Source organism: Sebastes fasciatus, chromosome 2 (assembly GCF_043250625.1).
Source record: "Sebastes fasciatus isolate fSebFas1 chromosome 2, fSebFas1.pri, whole genome shotgun sequence".
In the NCBI taxonomy this organism is placed as follows: Eukaryota; Metazoa; Chordata; class Actinopteri; order Perciformes; family Sebastidae; genus Sebastes; species Sebastes fasciatus.
Window position 1 is genome coordinate 10,356,164 of NC_133796.1, and position 23,511 is coordinate 10,379,674.

General features: G+C 40.1%; 1 protein-coding gene across 8 annotated transcripts in view; it reads left to right on the forward strand.

Moving 5' to 3' along the window:
* The window catches only part of ntrk3b (neurotrophic tyrosine kinase, receptor, type 3b), a 241,698-nt gene extending 219,657 nt beyond the window's left edge, over positions 1–22,041 (forward strand). For 6 of the 8 annotated variants that reach the window (XM_074661256.1, XM_074661274.1, XM_074661282.1 and 3 more), the window contains 2 exons: positions 11,849–12,007; positions 19,123–22,041. In XM_074661256.1, coding sequence (XP_074517357.1) covers positions 11,849–12,007; positions 19,123–19,308 — 345 coding nt within the window. In that variant the 3' untranslated portion in view covers positions 19,309–22,041. The remainder of the gene's footprint in view (positions 1–11,848; positions 12,008–19,122) is intronic. The other 2 variants (XM_074661297.1, XM_074661306.1) reach the window with 1 other exon arrangement.
* Positions 22,042–23,511: the final 1,470 nt, after the last annotated feature.

Below are 23,511 nucleotides of genomic sequence, written 5' to 3' on the forward strand. Positions count from 1 at the left end.
TCAAGTCACAGCTGATTTAACAGGCAGATACGTACCGCTCCGTTTAAAGATTAAATGGTTCAGCAGATTGTTCTCATCTGAACAATTATAAGCCTATTAGATACTGTAGGTGCTGTGAGTTCACTGTTCAGTCAAAAGACACGCAGAGAGTAGCTGAAAGAGGTTTCAGCAGATATAAGACCTAACAGGGAAACAAGGAGAGCTGTGTTAGCTGCGTTTTGTATTCTATTCATATGTATGTCTATACTCTATAAATTATAACTGCTGTGTCTGTGAGCAAAAAATACAGTATATTAATAAGGGAGTGTCAGGGTGGTGTAAGGTAAAAGCATCCAGCTACTACTAGACTTCAGTACCTAACACAGTCGTATTCATGAGTGGGAATCCAGTGAGGGATCATGTCCTTGACACTCCACTAGAGACTCATGCTGGTCGCTCATAGCGTCTGTGCAGAGGGGGGTGGACCTCCAAGCACGTTATACTCCTCACTGACCAAAGGGCTGCAGTGTGATAAAGAGAGAACATGCATTCAGATGCATAGTAAAAATGGTTCCAAACATTTTTGTGCCTCCGTGCAGTCGTCCATATGTACTAGGGGTGTTACGATTCGATTTGACTTTGATTTCTGTCGGTAGATGCAGTGACTTAATGTTACACCAAGTAAGAGTAGAAGAGCAATGAGTAAGGAAATGAACTAACTTACTAAAGTCCGCTAGCCGCTAGGCTAATTCATGCTGTGTAAAATGCCACAGGCATGCAGGAAGTGCCCTGAGTATTGTATCGACAGGTAAAAGCCCGCATTTCCCATCATGCCTGCGCAGTCCCGAGTGCTGGACTGTGTAGTTTAAGTTTGCTGTCCCGAGCTGTTTTATGTTCCAAAATGCAAATATTACTTTTGTTAGTGTTTGTAATGTGTCTGTTCAGAACATGGTGGCTTATGTTTGTAATTATGATTTTTGTGCTGGTTTATAGTTCAAACCATGAGTGAAATGGCTGTTACATGTGTTTGAGTACAGCTGTATTTTCTTTTAAATGCAATCAAGTAGGCGGGGGGTGGAGAAAAAAAATGGTGATCCCGCTTTTGATTTCGATGGTTGAAATCTGAAGCCAACTTCAATCAATTTCTGATTTAGAATCGAAGTCATGACACCCCTAATATGTACATACATATGTCTGATCCATTCTCGTAAATACAGTATCTCAGGAACACCCTGAAGGGATTTCTTCAATTTCGGCACAAACGTCCACATGGACTCAAAGAAGAAATGATTATGTTTTGGTGGTCAAAGGTCAAGGTCACAGTGACCTTACATCATCCATTTGGACTAAAGGATGACCTGATTAGAATTTGGTGGTCAAAGGTCACTGTGACCTCACAAAACACGTTTTTGGCCAAACTGAAGAATTCATATGCTAATTACGACAATTTCACACAAATGTGTAACAGGATAAAATTATTAAGTGGTGACATTTTTTTAAAGACAGGGATGTAAACTGAAACCTGACTGGCGGAGACACACAACCACGAGTAATTGTAGTTCAGTTAAACGTTGGTTTCTTCCATCAAACTGTGAATTTATTGAGGAAAATTTAAACGGTTGAATTATTTATTCAATACTTCACTGATTCAGCACACACACACGGCAGTGAGGAATAGTTCTTGCAGATCTGTATGTTGGATTAGGCAGAAACCAGAGACCAGTGTCAGTTTGAATTTAGGGTGGTGTGTGTGGTACGCCTTGTGTGAAGCTGCTGTTTGGTGCGCTGTGATAGCATCACTGCCCGCCTACACAGAGGAATATTGACAGAGCCCAGAGATAAGGAGCTCCTAACAGTATTGGACACTTTCCCTGTGTTGAGTGATTATAAATAGCAGCGCCCTGCCAAGAACACAATCCTCCCATCGCTGACTAGTCGTATTGACGCTTGTTGCCCTCTGGGACTCCCGAGACACTTTGCAGCAGGAGGGAACAACCTCAAGAAAGAGATGAATATTGTCCTAAATCACATCCATCTGTCATATCCTCCTGCTCCGCCTGCTCTGAATGCACTTTTGTGTTGTTTCAAAAGAGACAACTGCAGAACTTGCGCATCCCGACGGCAGCACCGGCGCCTCCTATGTAGGCGTTCTATACCACATCCTCTCGATACATCAGGTAATGTTTTCCTGAGTTCAGAGAGTGAAGCACTGAATTATGCATGTTTAGGAAGGTATAAATGACAGTGAATGCTCCAAAGGTGCCTGTGCATTAAAGTAGGAAGAGTGAAATACTGTTTTTTTTTTAACCAGAAATGTTTCAGGAACAGCATCTAGCAGACAGATGGAGGAGCTCAGCCAGGATCTTTGTCAATCTGCAGGTTTTCTCAAATATCATTATTAGATGTATTATTTTCTCACAGTGTAATGCCAGCTTTCTTTGTATTGCATGTCTTCTTTAGTACAGAGCAGAGTTACTAGTACAATATGCATTGCAGTGAATGTGATGGCCCTTGACAGCTAATTTCCGCCCGTCGTTTTTCCCGTAATACCCAGCATCATTCCTACAATATTCATTGGTTATGTTGAATTAGAGGTCCAAGAAAGCTGCTCCCTGATTTGGTACTCTAATTGTATTTTTGTAATTTTTGTTAAATCCAATTCCCGGTGGCATGAAAAAAAAGTTTAAAAGTTATTCAGTGTGGTTTTCAGAAAGCTGCAGGTAAACTGAATTGAGAGAAATGTCTTCAAAACAGCTCATTACAACCAAATTATGAACAGTTACATATCGTTCCCTGTAAGAGGATGAGATGTAGATGCTTCCGGTTTCTACTTTTTTGCTAGAGAATATTAAAAAAATCTTCAGACTTCTCTGCAGAGGCTTGCTTGCAGCCTTTCATTTAGCAATGGCAGGGTTGTTGTTCTTCAATGAGTGTAACATTGTCCGAATATAAAGGAGGGTGGTGTCGAGGAAAAAGAAAGCATGTGTGCAGCTGAGTTGGGTAAAAGAAGGCAACAACAATTGCAATCTTAACATTTGGCTAGAAAATAAGGAATAGTTTTAAAGCCAGATCTGCATTTTTTTGATCAGACTAATCAAACACTGTAACAATGTGATAATCTAATGACTCAGTTTCAAGGACTTGGTGTTCTTTGTGACTCTGCCAGGAAGCCGCTGCTTACCTGCACTGCTTTGCTTTGAAGAAAAATGGTCCCCAGGTTTCTTCTGTTCCAAGGATCAAACAGACACTCCTCTGCTGCATTATTTATCAAGCACAAGCCCCTCAAAACTCTATGCGGCTTGGTGCTAATGAGTACACAGGCCATATTTATTATTGCTGCATGAAGGGTTGAAACAACTCTGTTCTGCCTCTCTGCTTATGCCTCGTTTTTTCTTCTAAACCTAGCACTCCTGTCTCACATGATATCTATCTTATTCAGTAATACATCTTAATAAATGAAGGAGGTGCTACTGTTGACCTCTGGCTTTAGAGGGCAGAAGAAATCTTCTTCAGAGCTAGTTCAACATTTGGGGAAATATACTTCATTTTGAGCATGTTAGCACACTGCAGTAGCATTTAGCTCAAGCGTTGCTGTGCCTAAGTACGGCCTCACAGAGCTGCTAGCATGGCTGTAGACTCTTAGGGCCCTATTTAAACAATCAATAGCGCATGGTCTACAGTGTATGGTGCATTTAGGGCGTGTCCAACTTCACTTTTGCAAGTTAAACGGTGCCTAATCTGGGCGTAGCGTAAGGCGCAAGCAGCAAAGGGGTTGTATTTAGTCTCTTGGTTAATGTGTTTTGGGCGTAACATGAATTAAACTGATCAGAGTGTCATCTCCCATTCCCTTTAAATCCAGGTGCGCCTGCATATTAGTGCATTGCTGTTTAAATGGGGGATTTGGCAGATTGGAAAACGAGCAGTTTTCTGCTGAGGAAACGGATCTGATTGTGCGTGAAGTGAAAGCGCGCGAGCAGATGTCCTCCCAATCCTCTTTCCCATCAACAACTCCATTTGACTACATATGAGCAAATGTGTGAAACAAGCAGAGTTTATCCACGTTGTGAGCCCGCCTGTGTAGGCGCATCTTACTATCTGAATAATGCGCCCTTTAAATATGTATATATATATATCTATAATTACTTTAGACCGGGGTTTTTTTGGTCGCTTCATGCTGCCTCAATATAGCAATGCACCAACAATGCGCCTGATCACACCTCGTTTTAAGACCAACAAAAAAACAAAACAACATGGGCGCACAGATGGGCGCAGGTACATTTGCTACGTACACATCGTAGGCGCTGGACGTGAAAATGAAACTGTCGTTCTGAAAACTAACAATGACGGTTGCGCTGTGCTGTGCGCCACTTTGCGCTGGGTAGGGCTGACCCGAATGCTTCAAAGCTTTGATCATTGGCATGGTAATCGTCCTCCAAATCAGTATTTGAACACTTTTTTTTTTTTTTTTATATAAGTGTGTAATAATAAAGTATAAATCCCCAAATAGCCCATGAAATAAGGAATAATCCCACGACATTATTGTATATATATTATTCATATTCAGCATTAATTATTAATTATTGTCAGACGCTTTGCGCCGGTTGTAAGATAGGGCTCTCAGTCTTGTTATTCATTTGGCATTACATTTATCCTATGTAGAAGGCATTTCTACACACATGGTTACCATTTAACAGGATCAGAGGGCTGTACTGCTAATCATTTCATATTAAGAGTGCAGTTACAAAGTCAGCAGCAACACTAAGGAGCTACCTATCTATACATTGTATTGCACAAGTCGATCTGGAGAGCTAAATACTAAAAAATGTGAAATTGCATGATGGCGCTAGAATGTGTATGTGTATATATATATATGTGTATGTGTGTGTGTTTTGAAAACCCTCAGAAACTTTCACCACCCACTGGCATGCTGCAGCCAGAGTAGATACCACTTTATCTGCACTTGGCAGCAGCGCAGCAGGTAGAAACCTAATGGACATCATAGCCTCTAAAAGTGAACTTGTGTTCGCTGCTGTTTGAGCTGGGAGAGCAGAGATAGCAGCGTGGTTAGAGCAGGGAGAGAGCCTGTGTCTAGATGGTTATCGGGGCCCTTTAAAATGTCTGGGGCCTCCCAGGGCTCCCTGCAGGCCACGGAGCGCCCATCGAAGAGCCCAACTGGGCCAGTAATCTATCCCCCTGCCATGCTGCTGTGCTCTCCACGCCGTTAATCCAATCACTCCCCTGCCACGGTGGGACAGGCAGAGCACTAATCCAGTTTACACAGCAACAAAAAAAAAGCCCCAGACTCATTCCTCACTCCCCGCAGAGCATTGCCAGCTTCTCGATGTGACATTGAGTGAGAAAGATGAGGATAATTACTGGGGCAATTATTTTATTTTTATTATGTGTTCAGACGTTTTTTTTTTCCTTTTCCCCCATGTTCCGAGCTAATTGCCGTGGCCTTGTGACAAAAACCCAAGGTGATAGCATGCAGTCATTTGGGAAGCAGAGAGTCAGCCAGTTTTAATGCCCCTCGCCACAGCAGCAGCAGTTGAATCATTAGTATGCATCTGATGAGGTTTAGCCTTGCGTGCAATGGGCTGGGTGGACCTCAGATAAGTCATTTAGACTAACAGGAACTTAATTAATTTTGTTTAATCTTTATAAAGCTCCAGAGGGGGACAGATTGGTATACAGCCCCTCACCAGCTCCTTCACCTCTCCCAGCCCACCCAGCTAGGCTCGGCACCGAGCTTTTACACAACGGGGGCAACTGGTCTCGGCATCAATATTGGCTTAATGTTGTGTACAATACGAAAACGTGTCGGGTCTAATGAGACCAGGTGGAGTATAAGTCAGTGTTCATTTGGCCATTAGCTTGCAGCGGAACCCCGGCAAATGAGTTTTTAGGGTGAAAACTACTGCAAACCCTCCTTCGCCTCAGTCACTAAATGCTGTGTGTGTTCAAGATGTAGAGAAAGGGCACCTTACTCGAAACACCTCTCAAATTTATGTTTACCTCAATTACTATTTTATCTATCCAACAGCTGATGGAAAAGACCAATAGCTTGGATTGCCTTCCAGGGTGGTGGTGGTGGTGGTGGTGGATTATACTTGTTTAGTCTGGGACTCACTCAGAGAGTGAGCTGGCAGGGAGGAGTTCGAAAAATTAGGAGGTGAAGGCTGTTTCTGTCTTTGAGATTCTGCTAACACCTCAGATGCCCTCCGGCAAGTTATAGAGAAGCAGAATTGTGAAGGCGGATCCGGGGGAAAAAAAGACACAAAAGCGCTCGCTCCTCACGTTACAACCCTGAGATACACTGAGATGCAGTTGAGCAGAGCACTAAACCCCTGGTGGGATTGGTAGAGGGTTGTACTGGGTGGCTCTGAGACGTATATGTGTGTAAATATACTAATGCGAAGCTGCATGGAGCTGGAAAATAAGTGTGTGCTCAGCAAACCCTCTCTGGACTTAAAGATAAATGTGAGAAAATAAAAAGACTGTGCTAAGGAATAAAAAAGATTCAACAATAAACTACATTTTACCGTCAAAATCCACTCGTTTTGATTTAAGTTTCAAGGCTAGTTTTGAAGTCACATTTTTAGTTCCACTCACATCTAATCACTTGTTCAAAGGGAAGAAAGAGTTAAATACTCGACAGCATTACTTGTTGAGATACAGTTTTTCAGCGAGGGGAGAATGAAAGTGAAATGATGCCCTCCATTTGCTTTGTTGAAACACTTCTAATACTAAAAGTTGGACGTTCTGGCGGTTAATGGAGTGTGCTTTTGATTCAGTCAGCATATAGGTGAAAACTGTCTAATGGCCTTGTTGACCTCCAGGCCATGTGTACAAAATGTCGATTTGTGTGAAATTTAAGGACGGCATGCAGCGTTGTGATATGACTGCGCAGTAAACGCTCCACAATACACACTTCTTCAAGACACTCAAAACGAGGTCACACTGAAAAGCTCCAAGGTCCAATATGGCACAAAATACCGAGAACCACAGTGTAGTTCCAATGTTGAGAGGTTACAAAGAACCTTGAAGTTGTACAAGCCTTATTAATCATTTTTGACACACTTCTTCAAGGCAATGTTTTGGGTTCTCTGAGTTTTACAATAACGTCTAATAGTTATGTAAACCGATTTTTTTTTTAGAGTACACTTCAGGTTGTTAGACTCCTGCAGCTCGCAGGAGCCGGTTGCATCAGCTGCTCTTCAAATGAGACTACGTAGCTGAACAGCAGCCTATGTGGCCACAAGTGGTCAGTTGCTTTAAAGACACCATCATTAGGGGATCTGACTAAAATGTTTTGTGAGTTTAGCACAAATAAAGAAGAGACATAAAGTCAGCAAACTGACGCAGAAATGTCAGTTTCACAGAAATATCTATCTAAATGTTGCTAGCATTAGCAAACCTGTAGCTGTAGCAGCAAACCTCCTACTTCAAGGGTATTGAATTGAGCGATAGTGCTTTTTATTCACTATGAGTCGAACATTTGATTTTAAAAAAGAAGATTGCGTTAGTTATTCTTTCAATAGATACATGGTTTCACTTTAACCCCAAACTTTAGCTTATTTAATTACACATCACTAAAAGGAAACAGCAGTTGCATCATACAAACTAACATCGTACGTAGAGGTTAGTTGTTACTAACAATCAGCTGCTATATACAATACATTATTTTTATCATGCTTTTTTTGGATAGCACTTTGTAACCTTGTTTTGAAAGGTGCTATATAAATAAAATTATTATTATTATTATTATTATTATTATTAATACTGTAGTAAGTACTACAGTATGTACATGTACAGTATTAAGTGCCGAGTTTAACTGTTGCGTAGCTAACTGACAAGGCTAACGTTGCTTGCTAATATATGACGACCCTTTTAGCTCGATTGGAGAGTACAAGAGGTACTGTAATGGGATATGAACAACACATCTGACCTCAGAATCAGAAATACTTTATTGATCTCCGGGGGGGAATTGTATGTACAATGGTGTACATACAATTCCATATAAACACAATATATGTCAATAAATATAAGTAAGTAATACAATAAAAAATTAAAATATAAGAAATATAAAATATGGGAAAATATTTGCATTAAGACATGCAATATATAACGTACAGTTTATCCACAGTGCAAATAAGTAAATACAAAATGCTGAGAAGTGTGTTAAGTATGAATGCCAGAATGGTATAAATAATATTTATTGAAATGTACAGTATAAATGCAGTATTAATGACGAGTATTGCACAGTTGAACTATTGCACAAATTATTGTACAGTTGCGTTAAGTCAGTATTGTATATAGCAGCTGATAGTCCAGGTCCAGTGTATTGACTCAGAGTGTGTGACACACGGAGGGAGGAGTTGTAAAGTTTGATGGCCACAGGCAGGAATGACTTCCTGTGGCGTTCTGTAGTGCATCTCGGTGGAATGAGTCTAGCACTGAATGTACTGTGTTTGACCAGCACGTCCTGGAGTGGGCGGGAGACATTGTTCAAGATGGTTGTGTAATCGGATACGTCTCCCTCATTCTAAACTACGTGACTACCACTAACTCGGAAACACACATATTTCTGCATGTATATAGATAAAAGAAAGTCAAAGGTACATGTACAACATGTTGACAGTTTAATTTGATATATTGTTTGGCTTCCTAAAACTGAAAGGACTAACACATAAACTTAATAATGGCTGTACAAATAACTGGTGCAACCCAATCCAGGACTTCAGAGAAGGTTATAGGCCTAGACGAAGGACAAGAAAAGGCAAAAAAACAGGCCTCGTACTCAGCAACTAAATTTGATGAAGTGTACAAACTAGAGGACGTTCTGTATAAATGCCCAGGAAGGAGCAGCCTTTTGGCAGAATGACAAATCTCATGTTTCTTTAAAAACATCCAGAAGATTCATCTGCTGCGTCAAGCTGACGCGCAGAGATTGTGTTTGACTTTCAAAGGAAATGTGCGATGAGCGCGCTACGGAACTAGGAGGTAATTAGTAAGACTTGAGATGATTTTTTTTTTTGTTTTAATGCCACATAATGCTCACAGCTGAAGGCACACAGATGTTGGAGCTGGTAAATGGAGTTGGGAGACGAGCTTATTATGATTAAATGAATGTGATTGTGTTGTAACCCAGAGGTACAGAACGGAGGAACCGTGTGAGGGTGAATACAGCTAGGCTACAGTAAGAGGTTGTCCTAATGACGATTTCAGAGCTTATGGTATGTGTGACTGTGCTTTTGATTTTGTTGCCCTTTAGCACAGAAGATGAGCTCAGAAGGATAGATGGACGCATGGTTGGATAGGTGGATCAGTGAATGCATGGATGGATGGATGGATGGATGTTATTATAGATATGTGTCCGATACACTGCAGGAGCACTTCCACTGACTTATATAGATAAAAACCTCAAAGGGGCTTAAAAATCCATCTTATTGTTATCTTGACAAAAATGTCAAGATAACAACAGCAAAAGCCAAAAACTGAACCAGATAAGTAAAACTAAATGACTGCAAACATCACAAAGGAAGGAAGTGATAGGACAACAAATTCCATACAATTGACATTGACACTTGGAGGGAAAATTACATCATTTTTAAACTTGTTTTTATGATCAGGTAGGATTAGGTTCTATGTATTGCGAAAAATATACTTTATTGTCTGTATATAAAACGAACGGTGTAATATTTAGGAGGATCTTCTGGCAGAAATGGAATATAATATTAATAAGTATTATTTTCTTTAGTGTATAATCACTGCCATCACTACACTCAGCCGCCGAGAAACAAGACACAGGAAACCTCTGTTGGGTTTGAGGAGCTGCAGCATTTATTTCTGCACAAACTGCAACTTCTACTGTACATTCACTTGATATTCTCAGATCTAAACACACACTCTAAGCACCGACTCTGCTATTTTCCAAATGACCTACGCTACTCTAACATCAACTGGCTCTAGAAAGGGAAATTCACTTTTTCACGCCAGCCACCGTAGTTCACCTACACGCTTGGCACACGGGAGAGGTTGCAATCTGTTACTTCACAGCTAGATGTTGCACACTGCACGTTTAAAATCCCACAAAATCACAATTTTTCAAAGCACAGGAGGCACAATATTTGTTAAAGGCGAAATGTGTGACAAAACACCATTTTAAATAAAATATTGTGGTGCTGCAGAGATGTCCTGCCTACACATGACATTCAGGCTTAAGAAAAGATCTTTGTTTGGTACAGATTCCAGCAAAAAGCGCACCATAATCACTTAAAAGGTTTTTCAATGAAAATGAGAATGATGAAAAATTATAATTCCCTCTAATATGAAATAAAAATAAAATAATATCACAGTTGCAATATCAGTTAAAATAATCACAATTAGATATTTTTTTCAAATTCAGTGTTAATTCAAACCAATCAATTCTCTATAAATTCAATTTCAACTAATTTGTAGTTGTCTTTTTCTTTGTTGTACTTTGTTTGTAGCTCACCAGATTTAATTATTTCCATTTAATTTTTGTTGTAACTTTTTTTATACACCACATATTCTATTCTATTTTTAGGACTCTGTTTTATGAAATGTGACCACCATCAAATTTCTTGCATATAGAAAGAAAACTGACTTGATTTTTAGCTTCACCGTGACAAAAAAAACCTTTACTTTAAGTCCACTTACTATTTTTTTTCCCGCGGCTTTCAACCGCATCTCATGTTCTTTCTCAGCAGATTAAGTTTGCTCAGTGTTCATGGAGTCAGCTCAAGTTTATCACGTGACCAAAGTGTGGAACTATATGGTTAAACAGGTTACATAGTAAAAAAGTCTGGGGACAAAAGTTAGCAAGTGGAACTTGCATTTGGAAAATGTATTTTTATTTTGATGTTAGGATGGAAAGAAATCACAGCAGCACTTCAGCATACTGTAACAACAGTGGCTCCAGCAAGCGTCACATCAAATCACAGCAGCATGTTAATAACATCATCCGTCAATAGTGCACTTTGACTCCTGAGCCTCCACAGTCATCACTGTAATTAATACTGTCCGAGGATTCTGAGCTGAAACCTGCAATACTATCAGTCTTGTCCAGCTCATTAAAACACAGTCACCGACAAGAATGGGAAATAGATTTTAAAACAATGCCAGCTAATGGCAGCTGAGAGCCAGGATGATTAATGGATGATTGTTTAATCGATTAATATCCAGCCTTAGAGGACTTACAGCATGGGACACTTTGTTTCATGTTTTGCTGGTTGAAAGACATTAAAGAGCTTACAGCTGATACCTCCGCTGTCTCAGCTGGCACCTTGCTTCATGCAAAGGGTCTTTGCGTGTTGATATATATGGTTTAAACATTTGCATTTGCAGCCATATGAAATTCTTTACTATGAGGATCCATATGAGATTGCATTCAGCAGTTTTCTTAACCCCTTTTGGTTGAAACCTATTTCTTTAAAACACTGATTAGAACACATTCAATTCCACGCTTTGAGACCCTGATCCTCTGCTTAGGGCCAGTACTTTTGCAGCAGAGAAGGGATTGCAGATTGCAGTTTTTCATCAAGAACAAAGGCGCGGTTTAATACAATAACCTAAGGAATTTCACATCCCACGATTCAATACATACAGAGCAGGTGGCAGATAAGTCAGCATTTTCCTGTATTGCATCAGTGTCAACACCCAACTGCACAGCAGACATTCATGAGATGTTAAGCCCGTCGTATCGGCTACATGCAAGGACAGTTAATCCCCAGACGCCTGGGAGTTGTGTTGATGACTGAATTTTCTAATCTGTGTTTTAGCTACAACATTTAATTTTTTTGCAATAAAGATGTCCTCTCCTCTCTTTCTCTTCTCTTGTCCACAGGTTGGAGGACATACCATGCTACCTATTCGCTGGATGCCCCCAGAGAGCATCATGTACAGGAAATTCTCCACGGAAAGCGACGTCTGGAGCTTTGGAGTCATCTTGTGGGAGATCTTTACCTATGGGAAGCAGCCTTGGTTTCAGCTGGGTAACAACGAGGTACAAAAAGCCAGAAGCATTTAGACTAGGGTTGTCAAAGTTAACGCAATAATAACACTTTAACGCAAATTCGTTTTAACGCAACTAATTTCTTTAATGCATTAACGCAACTTGCGAGTGACGACACTGGCATCGTTGGCATCAACTATGTCACACTAGCTTGTCGAGAAGGAGGATAAATAACACTCCAAACTTACGCTAAATTTTGACGAGGAAAAACTGACATGGCCATTTTCAAAGGGGTCCCTTGACCTCTGACCTCAAGATATGTGAATGAAAATGGGTTCTATGGGTACCACGAGTCTCCCCTTTACAGAAATGCCCACTTTATGATAATCACATGCAGTTTGGGGCAATTCATAGTCAAGTCAGCACACTGACACACTGACAGCTGTTGTTGCCTGTTGGACTTGAGTTTGCCATGTTATGATTTGAGCATATTTTTTATGCTAAACGCAGTACCTGTGAGGGTTTCTGGACAATATTTTAATTATTTTGTGTTGTTAATTAATTGCCAATAATAACTATATACATACATCTACATAAAGCAAGCATATTTGCCCAGTCCCATGTTCGTAAGAATATGAAATACATTTGGAACAGATAAAATATGTGCGATTAATTGTGATTAACTATGGACAGTCATGCGATTAATCGCGATTAAATATTTGTATCGATTGACAGCCCTAATTTAGACAAACCATCACAGGATACAGTACATACATATTATCAAAGGTTGTACTGCAGGCCTCCATGCACATATTGAGAGTTACAGCTCCAGGTTATCCAATGTTAAATGTCAAAATCTCCTTCTACGTTTCGTGCAAGTAAAGGTGCTTATTTCAAATCACTAAAAAACAGTAAATTAATTGAGTTGTTTTTAATGTAGGAATTGTATAGCTTGGCCTTCCTTCACAAAGCATCGAGGGCTGAAGGGAAAGCACAAGCTGTCTGATAGCAGAATTTAAATGAACACTGCCGCTCTGGATCTTAATCTACTGCCTCGTGTTGTTTCTTTTCTCTCTCTGAGACTCGCGCTGGCCCAACGAGGTGATAAATTGATGCCGCTTTGCAACCAGACAAGATGCTGCATTACATAACACCCATGATTGGTTTGTTTTTTCATTGGAGGCTCTGCTTTGAATCAATAAAATTCAATTAGGATTACTCTTGTAAAGCGAGCATATTGAGAAAATTAAATTGACCTAAAAGAATAACCTGGCATGCATTGCACTTATAAGTATTTCATTTGAAACATCAATATGTTCGTTTTTATGTGCATCTTGAGCCGAAAGATTTTCTGTGGACTCTCTAAATGAAACACTCAGCTGATTAAACTACATCGCTGAAACCTTATGACAATGTAATGAGATGAGCACCGTATTATGTCATAGCCAAAAAAATTAAAATCCACAATCTGTTCCTATACTGTAATTGCATCTTCAGGTAGTATTGGATATTGTACTTAATATTCAGTTATTCTGATTTGTCCAACACATTACACAATGATACATTACAGCAACAATTAGAAATGGGTATCAGGGACAATGATGAATGATCACCATGGGTACTGTGGGAACTTGTTTCAAACACTGGGCTCTATTATAGGCTCCACTACTTTCCAATACTTTTATTCAGGAAGAAAATTACAAACTGCCACGCTGCCAAACATTGTTTAAACCCACAAAAGCTTATTTTAAATTCGAGAGAAGATTACAAAGTATCCAAAGATACCAAATATGTCATGCTGAATTTGGGGGAAATGTGTGTAACATGATGCACGAGACATTTGATGGAATGGTGCAGCCATAAAAAAAACATGGGCTCTTGGGTTTTGTGTATTTCACTCAGTGTAAACATCACACAGCTTCAATGAAGATCTGGAACAAGCTGATACAGAATATATAATACCAGATACTGGCAATCAGTGAGAAACAGGATGGTTTTAACAACCCTGAAGCTACTTTAGATCAAATAAAAGGGGACAATACATGTTAGCATTTTGCTGAGATACCTCTGCTACCAGAGGTGAAGGATGAACTACAACTTTTTGTATTCAGCAGTGACCCTGCTGCCTGGCTCTCTATGCAGCAGCTGATCCTCCTCCAGCCTGCTACACCTCCGTGCAGCTGAGACTCCCGCTGCTTATCTGTCCATCCGAGTTGCTTGTTAAGTTTTGGGGGGACTGGAGTCGTGCTGCATTTATCACTGGCTCTACGATCGCTGGTGGGATCATGGAGCTATAGGCTGACAAAATATACTCTTTGTTTTCACCTCCCCCCTTTTCTGTTACAAAAAAGCAGTGGTATTTGCCAGTCGCCAGGAAAAAAGTTTGACATTGTAAGTTTCTGCAAACCAGGGATTCGTTGAATGTCAATGTTTTTGCATTCAGTCAGAACAAGTGACATATAAAGAGCTAAAGAGACACAGGACGGGAGGGGAGGTGGATGGGTCCATGAAACACAAGGCTTTCATCCAGGAGACCGCTGTTAATGTCTCGTGCGTCGCGGTAAAACCAGCTGTTCATGTCCTGTGTTCACAACGTTCAGTGAAATATTCACTGGACAAACATAGTAGTTTTAAGCCCCAACATGCAGTTCTTTCCTAAACCTGACTATAGTGGTTTTGTTGCCGAATCCTAAGGTGACGCCATTGTGCATTTCTACAAGCGTAATATGAGGCTGATATGAAACTTATTCATGAAACGAATTGAAACGTATTCATGAAACGTATCCCTGGTTTGCAGAAACATACGATGGCAAAAAATTTTCTGGCGACTAGGTTGTATTTGCTCCTTATTAAAGGTGCAGTGTGTAATACCTAGCCACATGCTCCAAACAAATAGCATTTCACCTCTACTACTGCGGCCAGACAATCTAAATTTACAGTCGCCAGGCAAGCCAACTAGGCTACTAACTTCCAGCAGGGCATGAATAGGCAAAATTCGAAAAACTGCTGAAACTCTGAGAGCCGGTCACAATAATACTGCTATCTTATAATCTTTGCGTGTGGCGTCGGCCTGTAGTTTACGTTAGCCATCTTTGTGTTTACTATGCCACTAACCGGTGGGCTGTGTTGCTAGTTGCTACAGCTAACTGCTATCGACAAGTGGTATTACAAAGCAGGACAGGCCAGGGCTAGCTATTTAGCATGCTAATTACAGTAGATATATCTGCAACACACAATAGATAGACGTCACTGTAACCTCTTCACATTCTGTTGACAGTGTTTGCTCGTTTTTTTAAATGTTGTAAACTTAAATTACGGGCAGATCTGATACTTTCAAGCACCAGTAAGCTCTTCCATTTTTAAGGCATCGCCATGTTCAAAGTCAAAAAGTATTTAATAACGTGGTCATACGTAGTCCCGCTCCCCCTACAGGTGTTATCACTTGTTGCTTGATTAGACGTCTCTTCGGGATAATGTGGGCGTGTACAAACATCTCCCTTCCTTCTGTTGCTGACCCTGTTATCGCTCTTATTAGCACCATAGAGTTTGGCGACATCAGTTATTCCCAGCACAGCGGTCTAATCAGCCAGGGTAATTGAGAACACCTGTGTGGGTGTACAGGGCTTTTAATTTGCAAAGTAACCTGTAACTAGAGCTGTCAAATAAATGAGATGGAGTAAAATTGAACATAAATACCTCTAAAATGTTTGAAAAGTTTATCCAACCGACACCATTTATCACATTGTTATATTAGATGGTGAGCTGCTGCCTCACAGTGTTCCCACGAGCACAGTTTTGTTACACAGCAAAGCACAAAATAGGACCTTAAGTAAACTTATATTGCCTTCAATTAAAGGCCCATTTAGTCACTTAAAGGGGAACTCCACCAACTTTTCACATCAAGGAATAGGAAATGCAGTAGGGGTGGGAAAAAATCGATTCACCTATTTTACGATTTTGAAATCTATTTTTTAATGCCAGAATCGATATATTTGCTTCATTTTGCAGAGGTAGAAGGAAGTTACTGCTTTTATTGTTATAGTCTGAGTAACGCGACATCATATCCGTCCCGCGTCTGTCAGCCAAAACAAACCGCAGCCGGCCGAGATGACAAACGGTGGAGGGTCTGCGTGGATGTGACCTGCACCCTCACATTTTAAACATTAGTATAGAAACACTTTGGGTTTGACACATTGTGGGAAAAGCAGAGCCAGACATCATGGGTAAAGCTGCATGCTAACTCTGTCATGGACAGGAAACGTCATCGTATTGCGGTAACAGCCATCACTCTCATCTCCATGGTCAAATCAACTGACGCTACAACTGTAGAGCACCCATATACTGACATTTATGTTAAATGAATTCAAACGGCCCCGATGGAGCTGACCATGGATGTATAAAGAGACAGGAGAGCTAGCGAGTCGCTAGTAGCGACAAACTTGGCGAAGTTAGCGGAAGTATACATGTGTGACCACGTCCGGTTTTCAAAATAAAGTGTTAATAAAGGGAACAGCATATACAATATATATATATATACAAATAAGATTAATTGGATTATATTCCGAAAAAGTATAAAACATTACATGTCCCTTATAAATTAAAAATACCATTAATTTGTGAGGGAAATGTCTTTATTCTTTTATTTGACTGATATATTTGACTTCAGGACATCTGTGACTACATACACGCTGAAAATTAAACATTCTTACCATATTAATTAAGATGTTTTCCAAAGTAAAAGTTCCTAGAAGTGTATGATTCAACTTTTTCTCATGGTTTAGTGTTAAAAAAGCAATAAATCGTAATATCGAATTGTAATTCTTGTATAATCGCAATATATATCGAATCGGCACCCAAGTATCGTGATAGTATTGAATCGGGAGATAGGCGAATCGTCCCAGCCCTAACATGCAGGTGATTCCTCTGCCACCATAATATATAACCACAACCTTGTTGGTAGGTAGTAAATTTATCAAAAAGTTACAACAGCATTAAGGTTGTAAATTAGGTGGATTCCCTGTCATTCATGATTACTCCCAGGATCATTTTCTAACATCTGTTTGGCCGGATGCTGTTGCCATGACCACTGCAGCCTTTACTACCGGCTGCTTGTAATGTTTGTGATCTGGGGGATTTATGCAAAGTAGCTCCGTATGTCTTTTCAGGAATTGATGTTCTACCCCCTCAATCTAAGTCTCAAGGCAGTCTGTCTGCCAGGCCTCTCATCCTTTGGTGACAAGACATGAGACACCGAATGTAACAGAGAGAGAGCAGTGCTTTACCTTGACAAACAGATGCAACAGGTGGAACAATTGAACAGGGTTTTCCCCTGTTGGTTGTTGTAATATTCTGTATTTTTTCAGGTTTTTACTCTTGTTGACACTCTTGAGTAAAACCAACTAGTGAAATCCTATTTATTTAAACACAGATTAGGTTTGTCATGCATTCTTTCCAGAAAATTAGGCTTCAGATAGCAGTAGATTATCAAACGCTTTGCTCTGACACCGTGTTGTTGTGCTGCTACTGTAGCTTACAAGAGCATGAAATTGCACGACACCATAATATGTCTCATGATAATTATTCTACACCATAATAACTGAAAAAAGAACATAATGTTTGAGCTGGTTTCAGTATAACCCCCTTAAAATGCCTGGCCACTTTTCTGTCTTTCAGAGGTTGTAGTGGGCTCAGTTTTCAAGGTAGAGGGAAGATACTGATATCATATGAAACTAAAAATTAGAAAAACGTAAGGAATCCATTGGTACCATGTCATGTCACGCTAGCTTGTCGGGAAGAACGCAAAATAACGCTATGAAGTTAGGCTTAATTTTGGCGAGAAAAACTAGCATGGCAACTAACTAGCAAGGGGTCCCTTGACCTCTGACCTCAAGATATGTGAATGAAAAGGGCTTCTATTGGTACCCACGAGTCTCCCCTTTACAGACATGCCCACTTTATGATGATCACATGCAGTTTGGGGCAAAAACCATGCAGTTTTTTTTCATGCTGTATAAATGTGTTATTTTCTCCTATTCTAAAAACGGTGTGTTTGAATATTTCTGCATACTGGGGTCCCTTAACAGTCTTGGAATTACATAAATTGTGTATCACTGTAAAGCTGAGACTCCTGTGGATGCAAAGAGCCCAATTATATTCATGTGTGATGATGATAGTCCCCATAGTAGACATTTCATCTTAGTGAGACTTTTGAAACTTGACCTCACTGTATAAAATGACCTGTGGTGACCTCTAGGATAATCACAGCCTCATGAAACTTTACAGCCACAAACTAGAGACCTAGAACATTCAGAGGATGGATGGTTTTCCTAGCTATTGACAATAAGGGGGTTCCTGAGCAGTTTCCAAAACAGAAGTGCTCGCCATCCAATCACCAAAAAATGGTTCAATTTAGCCCCAAATCTGTGTAACGAATGGTATCAACCCAAAAGTTGCTGCAACAATTTATGAGACATAATAGAGCATGGGGATGGCCTTCATATACTTATATCATAATGTTCTATGCTCTTATACACATTCACAATTTATTTAAATGAATTATTGTTTCTTATTAATGACTAGAACAACTTGACACACAGTGCTGAGCTGCAGCTCCAATTAATCTACTGTTGACTATTTATCTAGCCCTGAACATCCCCTGTTCCCCACCCCAACCTCTCTAATGACAGAATGTTTAGGGCTTAAAGAGAAAAACAACTGAAAACAACACTTTTTCTGTGCAGTTTTTCAGTGCAGCCACGACCATTACACACAAATAGACCCCTATCCGTTCTCTTATGCTACAGCAGCCTGGAATTGACACAAAAAATGAGGTCAAATTGTCACAGCAGCAATGAGTCGTCTGGCTAATTGCAGCACAAGTCCAAAAAATAAATGATCAATCTTCTTTTAGCAATATCTCATTCATCCCCAGAGATATTCCGTATTATTGTTATTTTGTGCTGTGGCACAAAGATCTTGTTTCCTCTTTAATATTGGACAAATTTAAGAGTGGATGCAGACTGTTTATTTCTTCCATCTCAGTTTCATTAGTTCAAACCTCAAAGGACAGTCTGCTCAGTGTCACCGGTTTCTCATTATGACCAAACCAAAGCAATCAGTCAGTGAAAATATGTCTGTCTCACTCCACTGCCCTGTCTCCTCTGCAGGTTATTGAGTGCATAACCCAGGGCCGGGTTCTGGATAGGCCACGGATTTGTCCTAAAGAGGTGTACGACATCATGCTGGGCTGCTGGCAGAGGGAACCGCAGCAGCGACTGAACATTAAGGACATTCAGAAGGTCATGTTCGCTATGGGCAAAGCCACGCCGGTCTACCTGGACATCCTGGGCTAGCGGCGGCCCCAGGGTGGCCTGTTCCTCGCCAGACCGACAGAACGACAGAGACATAACCGACAGACCGACCCACACGAATCCAGGAATAACCAAACCAACCTACTCCACTGTCGAAAAACACCTACAATGTTTTGGAAGGACTTAAGTGCCTGCAACACTTTTGGATATAGTGGATAAAACGTATTCAAAAAACACGCACTTTTACATTTTGTTTACTTGCGTATAAGATGTACAGGTTTGAAGAAGACTTTTTTTTTTTTTCCTCGAAAAAACTGCAAAAATACACAAAAATGGAGACAAAAAGGGAAGTGAAGTGGACTGGCAATAGGAAAATGGCCACAGTTTGATTATATTACGGAGAGAACACATCAGAGTTAAAATCTATCCTGGGTTTGGTTTTATGAATATATATAGAAATATTACATATATTTTATATTTATTTCTTTTTGTCAGGGTGTTGAAGGGTCTGCCATGTGTGTTGCTAAGGGCTCGGCCCTGTCCGAAGACGTCACCGACAAACTATTGGCAGGGACTTGACAATGGTAGCCTTACTTGCACTCTGATTGGCTGGCACCGATGGGAACTCCGCTTCTGTGGAATAACACTGGATGGTTGGAAAAACAAAGGAGCGCTCTGTAGAGGATCTCCCCAATCAGACAACCGACAAATCTATTTTAATTTAAAAAATAATGTACATATTGTAAAATTCTATGTGTCAAAATTATGTTAACTTATTTTTTCGGGTGTTATTTTGGTTCCTTTTTCTGACTGTGATCTGGGTGGCTAAAGTATAAAGCTATGGTATTTGTTTTCATCCTAATCTCGAGGAGATTTCTCTTGGGAATCACCTGTGTCAGTGCTGGTAAGTTGTCTTATGTGATAAAGGTGATTAGCCGGTGAACTCAGTTTGAAAAAGTCAGCTGACACCGAATCACAGAGACTCTGGTGAACGAGGGGAACCATCCACACGACACTTTTCCAAAGAGGTTGATGAAGCCTCGTATTCACTTTCCAGTTCATTTGCTTTTTATGGCAAGAATAATGCGTCGGTGAGTAATATCTTACACCACACCCCTCAAACACATACACACGCTTTTGAGGAACTGTTCTGTCATTTTTAGGCGTGTTGGTGTGAAACTGCTTCTCCACTCTAAAGAAAACATTTTTGTAACTGGAAGTACGAATCATTTGTTAGCTGCGGGTGTGTGCTTCACACGCACAGCCTCATAAAAAGCTATAAGTTAAAGGAATAGTAAGACATTTTGGGAAATACGCTCACTCAAAGAGTTGGATGAAAAGATATCTATCAAATGTCAGCCTGGTCTAGCTTAGCTTAGCATAAAGACTGGAAACAGAGGGGAAAAGCTAGCCTCGCTCCATCCAAAGGTCACAAAATCCACCTACCAGCACCTCTTAAACTGACATAAGCCCGTTAGCTTATGCTGAGCTAAGTCAACCAGTTGCTGGAAGTAGCTTCATATTTACCGACACGAGACCGGTATCGATCTTCTCGTCTAGCTCTCAGCAAAAAAAAAAAGCAAATGAGCGCATTTCTTAAAATGTCAAACTGTTGATTCCAAACATTTTCGGTTAATACCATCAGGATCTGGTCACTTCTCAAGCCGAGAAAAGAAACGACGGCTTTTTTTCCTCGCACACCGCTTAGAACAACAAAATTCATTTTTTACTATTCTGATTTCTTTTCCATAAACTGTACATGACTCACAGTCACTCTTTTCTTCCTCGCACTCGTGGCCTTTGCATGTTTAGCAATGACGAGGCTTTCACCCGTCTTTTGCTGTGATAAAAAACCTCTTCTGCTACAACCAGAGAGGAGCCACCGAAGCAGGTAGACACTTGTGTTTATTTATGGACGGTACATCTAAAATAACAATCACTGAAGTGGATCAGCTAACTGTGTGGTATTACGCCTTCCATATTTTTGATAATTACAGTATTTAATGAACTGGAGAACATGAAGAGTTTTGTTCCAAAATGTGGCAGAAAAACATGACCCCCAAAAAGCTTAACAGCAAAAAAAAAAAAAAAAACTAAAACCAAATGAAATTACTTTTAAAAGACTCGTTCGTAATTAAGTGCTCAAAATGAGTTCATTCTCGCAGAGTGGATTCTGTAGATTTTCTCAGACGCTGAATGATAAACCTCAGGCAACAATTTTATTTTATGTTGTATCTGGATATATAGCGTTTTGGAGTGGAACTCTTCACATCACTTCCTTATTATCCTGACATGAATTCTCACAGTATCACAGTGTTGTCTCTCTTCCCCTCGGGACTATGTAAATCATTAATGAGCATTCAGTTATTTCAAGTATTTTATATGAAAGGCAGGATCAAATCCAACGAGTTACCCAAAGCATTGAGTTTTTGTGTCTTCTCTTGTGGTAAAGACAAACGCTTAAAGACATTATGACACAGACCGTGAGCATTTGCAGGGTATTGTAATCCTTTCATGGTGAGTTGAATATTGTTTAAAAAAAGTTTTTCATTTTCTTTTCTTGGATGAACTAACTGAACACTTTTTGAAGCAAAGTTGGCATATGTACACATGTTACAGAATATAAAAATGTGGTATAACAACTGCAGTATATAAAATACTGGTATTCCATGATAGATCTTTGTATTAATGTGACTCTCTTAAGAAAATGTCTTCAAACAATCAGACGATCTCCTTTTCCATTTTGTCCTGTCTTATAAAGATGTGTAAATTTGACAAAATCTTGTCTTCATCTAAATCTCTCAGAGAGCTGAGCTGCATGTGTTCAGTGTGCGTTCTCTGTTAACCGCTGTTCTTTTGTCCAAGTCTTTAGGGGAGCGGCTGTGGTTCAGGAGGTGGAGCAGGTCTACTTATCACAGGGCTAGCGGTTTGATCCCTGGAGTTAGGCACATGTTGCCAAAATCAGGGCAGTGTCTAGAAGGGAACCCACAAGTTGTGGAAACTCTCGCAAGATGGTTAAGGTTAGTCGCTGATCTCGAAAAGTTAAGATTAGTGTAGGTTGTCGGGCAGCGAGTCTCGCCAGAGTTTTTGCAGATCACAGATCAGATTTTGCAATTTGCGGGTTACCTTCTAGACACAACCCAAAATCAGCACAACTTTACTTACTCCAGTGATAAAGGTATCTCTGGCATCCATTGTAGATCAACGTCCTTAAATCAGCCTGGAAATCATACCAAAAAGACATTCTTATAACTCGAAGATCTTGCCTCATGTTTTTAGATTTTCTTCAGTATCAATCCAGTGTATTTATGTCTGTAAAAATAACAACAGGAGCGTCTAGTAACCGATGCAGCATGACTTTTCATAGTGCAGATTCACCAAAATGTAAACAAATATGCAGACTGAAGGGCAACTAGATCAGACACTACTCAGGGCTGAAAAAATGTGTGTCTTTATCTGGTAAGGTTACATTTTTGAATATGTTTTTTTTTTTTTTTACTTTATATTATACAGTTAATATTTTAAAACGCTGGAATCAAACACCAGTGACAGATACGGCAGTAAAGTACAGTGTGCTTTGAAGCAAAGATGCAAATTCAACATTATGTGAGTGATAATGTACAGCTAGCGGGTCATTGTTGTGAAATAAACCCTGACAGGGCGATGCGGGGGGTTTTGCATCGCCCTGAATGGTTTTATTTCACAACAATGACCCGCTAGCTGTACATTATCCCTCTTATTACACAGCTACTTACTTAAGAAATCAATAATTTTACATAAAAATGGTCGCCAGAGTCCAACATCAGAACTGCGTCTATATTAACAGTCTGTTTATACAGAGCAAGAACGCTGTGATTGAAAAATCGGAATCGGGTAGGGATGCACCAATACCAGTATCAGCGCACTGCCTCGTAAGCGGGACTCCCTAGCATGCCGTGTGTCGCTTACACCCTCCAGCTGGCTGTTAACGAGAGTCTTTTGGCACAGAGAAGTACTCGTATCGGTACTTGTTATCGGCGAGTACCCAAATGTTAGTACTTGTACTCGGTCTGAAAAAAAGTGGTATCGGTGCACCCTAGAATCGTGTATTCAACAAAGTTGTGTAATAACTTTTGTTAAAGTTCAGATCTCTGTCAAGGACACAAAATGTGATTTTAAGTATGGTTTCAACATGGTTCTTCCATGTATATCCCTTGAACACACTCTGCTCTATCCATTCTTAATACATATAGATTTGCAGTAGAT